General features: G+C 51.6%; 1 protein-coding gene across 1 annotated transcript; it reads left to right on the top strand.

Moving 5' to 3' along the window:
- The first annotated feature begins 365 nt into the window (after positions 1 to 365).
- HEY1 (hes related family bHLH transcription factor with YRPW motif 1) lies at positions 366 to 3,915 on the top strand. The gene is made up of 5 exons (XM_064706259.1): positions 366 to 780; positions 885 to 960; positions 1,033 to 1,116; positions 1,230 to 1,311; positions 2,099 to 3,915. Exons 1-5 carry the CDS (start codon positions 563 to 565, stop codon positions 2,680 to 2,682), a joined length of 1,044 nt encoding a protein of 347 aa, XP_064562329.1. The 5' UTR covers positions 366 to 562; the 3' UTR covers positions 2,683 to 3,915.
- Positions 3,916 to 4,788: the final 873 nt, after the last annotated feature.

Below are 4,788 nucleotides of genomic sequence, written 5' to 3'. Positions count from 1 at the left end.
TCTGCAGGGTGCAGCGATTCCGCTGGGCTCGGGCTGCTCGGGACCCCAGCAGGAGTGGCTGGCAGAAGGGCTGGCGGGAGCCCCGAGGGTGCTGCCCTGTCCTGTCCATCCACACAGCACCCACACCGGCTCCCCAGCTGGGGACATGCCCTTTCCATCCGTCCGTCCGTCCGTCCATCCATCCATCCGTCCGTCTGTCTGTCTGTCCGTCCATCCATCCATCCATCCATTCCCCCCCCCGCCGCGCTCCCCGCCGCGTTCCCACGGCCGCACCTCCCCCGCGATGGGGGCGTGGCCTCGGCAGCGACAGGCGGCGATTGGCTGGGGCGGCGGCGGCGGCGGCCAATGGGGGCGGGCGGGCCCCGCGCGTGGCGGTGCTGTGCGGCGGGCGGCGGCGGGCGTGCTCTGCCGGGCTGCGTCCGTGCCCGCCGCCTCCGCATCCCTCCCTCCCTCCATCCCTCCATCCATCTGTCCATCCATCCATCCATCCATCCCTGCTTCCCTCCGTCCCTCCCTGCCTCTGCCCGCTGCCTCCTGCCCGCCCGCCAGGCGTGGGAACTCCATGGGAGAGACGGGCGCCGGGCGAGGCGCGGGACGCGCTCTGGGCGCGCTCCTGCCGCGCCCCGCCGCCCGCCGCCTCCCCGAGGGCCGCCCGCGCCCCGCCGCCCCCGGCCCCGCCGTCGGTGCCATGAAGCGGGCGCACCCCGAGTACAGCTCGTCGGACAGCGAGGAGCTGGATGAGGCCGTCGAGGTGGAGAAGGAGAGCGCGGACGAGAATGGGTGAGCTCCGGCGGGCTGCGCCGCGCCCCCCACCTCCCCTCCGCGCCGCGGAGCCCCGGCACCCCCGAACCCCCGCGGTGACCGTGTCCCGCTGCTCCCCGCAGGAACCTCAGCTCGGCCGCGGGCTCCATGTCTCCCTCCACCACCTCGCAGATCCTGGCCAGGAAGAGGCGCCGAGGGGTGAGTGCCCGCCGGCCGGCCGCGGCTCCCCGCAGCCCGGCACGGCCCCGCTGACCCCGCTCTCTGCCCTAGATCATCGAGAAGCGCCGCCGCGACCGCATCAACAACAGCCTGTCCGAGCTGAGGAGGCTGGTGCCCAGCGCCTTTGAGAAGCAGGTAGCGCCCAGCGACCCTCCGGTGCCCCCCATCCCTGCCCGGGAGGGAGCGTCACCCCTCGGAAAGGTCTCTGGTGCTGCCTGAAACGTTTCGTGCCTTCCCTTCTCTCCTAGGGATCAGCCAAGCTGGAAAAAGCAGAGATTCTGCAGATGACTGTCGATCACCTGAAAATGCTGCATACAGCAGGAGGGAAAGGTAAAGTTTTGTGCGTGACAGAGTCAGCAGCCCTGCAGGGAGGCTGCTGGGAGAGGAGCGCATTCCCGAGCATTGACAGTGCCTGCAGAATGTGAACGGCAGCTCTTTTACGCTTCATCACGAACGAGGGACTTTCTCTACTTCACAAGATTTGTGGCATCACTTGCACTGAAAGGTTTTGCAGTGCTAGCTGTGAGGAGAGAGTTGTTCTAGAGGAGAGTGACTACGTCTCTCTAGCAGTGTGTCAGCATTGAGAAGTGAATCAGCTTTTGGCAGCTTGGAAAGCAGTTATTGTTGGTGTCTAATGCTTGTTTCTCTAATTTTCTGAAAGTTCAGAACAAAACTAGGAAAAAATACAGGATGAAATAAGTAAAATGCTGAAAGGCCCTTTTAAGAAAAAAGTACTTTGCCTGCTCAAGTCTCCCCTGATAAGTTAGGACTTGTGTTTCTAATGAATTTCTGTGTGCTGTGGTTTAACTTGCACAAGGGAGACAAACGGAAGGAACAAAAATACTTTCCTCCAGTGTCAGTGGGTAATTCCAGTTTAAAAATGGCAGTTTGTGCCTGGTCTTGGGACTTGCAGCATCACAGCACAGATATAAAAGAAAAGCTTGTTAAACAAAAAAGGAAGAAAAAAAAAAGAGCTTGGCAGCTAGTCTATGGTTGGGAATACTAACCACATCCAACTGAAATATGCTTATAGGGGAGGGTGGAGTGGGGAGGCTACTCGTAGACAATGACTAGAAAACAACATCTTAAGACTTCATTCTCTGTTCTTTTCTCTTAGGTTATTTTGATGCTCACGCTTTGGCTATGGACTACCGGAGTCTCGGGTTTCGAGAGTGCCTGGCTGAGGTTGCTCGATACCTGAGTATCATAGAGGGTCTGGATGCCTCTGACCCCCTGCGGGTGCGGCTCGTGTCTCATCTCAACAACTACGCCTCTCAGCGGGAGGCGGCGAGCAGTGCTCACGCCGGCATTGGACACATTCCTTGGGGCAGCGCCTTTGGACATCACCCTCACTTACCTCACCCGTTGCTGCTGGCTCAAAACGGGCACGGTAACACCAGTACTACAGGATCTCCCACAGAACCACATCACCAGACCAGAATTGCTGCCCCACATGCTGAAACTCCCTCACTCAGAGTGCCCCCAAATGGCAGCGTCGGACCAGTGCTCCCCGTGGTCACATCTACCACCAAACTGTCTCCTCCTCTTCTCTCCTCCATGGCATCTTTGTCTGCGTTCCCCTTCTCGTTTGGCTCCTTTCATCTGCTGTCCCCCAACGTGCTGAGCCCATCGACACCAACGCAGTCAGCGGCGCTCAGCAAACCCTACAGACCCTGGGGGACTGAGATTGGCGCCTTCTGAGGGCTGACTCTTGAGCAAGGGTGGGAAAGCCTATAGACCTAGCTGAGCTGGGTTGTGCCACCCTTACAGTTGAAGTTCTTAGTAACTGGGACAAAGGTACAGCTTCACCTTAACTGAGTTTGTCTAAAAACTGTCTCATTGGATTTTTCTTTTTGTTTTCTACATTTTTGTATTAACAGGTTGTTTGTTTGGTTTTTTTTTTTGATAGTTGCTGAAGTTGTCCAAAAATAAAATTACAATAGTGGTTTGATAACATTTGTGTTAGATCTCTGCTGGGCATTTCAGTCACTTTTGTAAACAGTTTGTTTCAAATGTTTCATTTTTCCTGAGTACATCAGACTGGCTTTTTATGAAGAGATACCACCTATTATTGTTAGCGATGACTTAGTTTTGTTACTAATTTTTCCAAGATCATTCTTCTCAGAATTTACAAGCTGTGTTTTTGTTAGTATTTTGACACTGAGATGTTCTATAAAGAATTACTCTTTTTGTAAACTATATTTGAGTCGTATATTTCTGAGCAAAGCGTTGACAAATCAGATGGACCTGCTTGACCAGCTTTATCTAAGAGCCCAATTCCTCTTTCTTCTGAAGCCATTTGGTATATTTGACAATCTTACTCTAGTCCCTAGTAGATATTTACTCACTTCTTAGAACCATTACACTATTTCTTCCATCAAAAGGAGCAGTGTGAGTGGGGAGGGCACAAAAGTCAAATTGCATGCTGTATTGGTGGTGGGTTTGGGAATTAAAGTTGTCACCTGCAGTAATCTCCCAGCCAGTCACATGCATCTTCATTCCATAGGGCCAGATCCTGCTTTGAGTTACAGTGGAGTAATTGTTCTGCTAGCCTGAATTCTTGGGTATCTGAGGTCAGACTCTTCTCTGTCAGCTTCATATTTTCATCTGAAACAGTTGATGCTGGTATTTAAGTAGCCAGTGGAATGGTACAGTGGGAACCTGTTCAGTGCACAGCCTTGTTTAACAGATGCATCCTAAGCAGGTGATGTTTCCATTGTGCTTTAGGTGCAGTTAAGTGCCACTCTTCATTTTTTAAGGGTTCTGCTGTGTTCTCGTGTGCCTGAGAGTGTGTGCATGTACATATATTTTGCTTGATTTCATGAGAATCTTGATCTGAACAGGTTTATTGAGTGAGTTCCACTGGAAGGGGTTCGCCTGCTCTTGTATCTGTGTTGTGGCTAAATAAAGGAGAAAGAACAAAGTATTTTAAATGACATACTTGTCTGATATATATCAGTGGAGAATTCTGTGCCTGTGGGTGTCCCAGGAGATACTGAACGATTGCTACTTAGTCCTGCTGTGGCCATTTGTATTTGCTCTTTTCTCAGATATTACGGCATGTGTAGCTTTGCTAGCTGAGTACATGAAGAACCACAGTGCCTTGGAGTAACAGTCAAGGGAAGGAAAATGTAGGATTTCTTTTGCATATCACTTTTATGTGCCTGGCAGTGCGTGGGCAGGTAGTGAAGATAGGAGGGTTTCTGCTAAAGAAGAGGTTAAAGCTGCACTGCACTTGAATATTCTTAGTGACTTATATTAGCATTAAAAAGTGATCATCTTTACAAATACAAAGTCCTTTTCTGTGTAACTCATGAACTTGTTATCTGTCCTGTAGCTCTGGAATGAAGTTTTGTATGTTAGAATGAGGTTCAGACCACATTCAGTTCATTAGTGCAGAATCTACCCCAGGTCTCTGACTGATCCTGTATTTGTTTCTGAGTGCTACCACCAGTGTCTAACACCTTTGCTTGAAGTAAAAACCTGGCAGGATTACAGGCAGATAGGTTTTCTCCTGTGCAGTCTGTCCTACCTGCAGAACTTCTGGAAGTACTTTACTTCTTTCCTGCACATTTGAATTTATAGTGCACTTGTTTTGGTAAATGGCACATCCTTGTCTGGATTTAGCTGTGCCAGAATAGCAGAAAGAACTCGGCCCTGTGGGAGAGGAGAGCTTTGTTTAAAGAGGGGCTCTCGGGCCAATTAAGGAGTGGCATTGATGAGAGACTTTCTTGGAAGAAGGGTTGCTGTGAGGCTGGAAAGAGCGGGAGAGCATTCAAGTGCGTAACCTTGTTTTACCTTCCTTCT

The sequence above is a fragment of the Zonotrichia leucophrys genome, chromosome 2 (genome assembly GCF_028769735.1).
Source record: "Zonotrichia leucophrys gambelii isolate GWCS_2022_RI chromosome 2, RI_Zleu_2.0, whole genome shotgun sequence".
Lineage (NCBI taxonomy): Eukaryota > Metazoa > Chordata > Aves > Passeriformes > Passerellidae > Zonotrichia > Zonotrichia leucophrys.
Note: the sequence above shows the minus strand (reverse complement) of the source record. Positions and strands in the feature narration are given on the sequence as shown.

Coding starts and splice junctions, on each gene's coding strand:
- HEY1 (XM_064706259.1), top strand. CDS start 563: ATGGGAGAGACGGGCGCCGGGCGAGGCGCGGGACGCGCTCTGGGCGCG. Junction 781..884: donor GAGAGCGCGGACGAGAATGG/GTGAGCTCCGGC, acceptor TGCTCCCCGCAG/GAACCTCAGCTCGGCCGCGG. Junction 1,312..2,098: donor GCATACAGCAGGAGGGAAAG/GTAAAGTTTTGT, acceptor CTTTTCTCTTAG/GTTATTTTGATGCTCACGCT.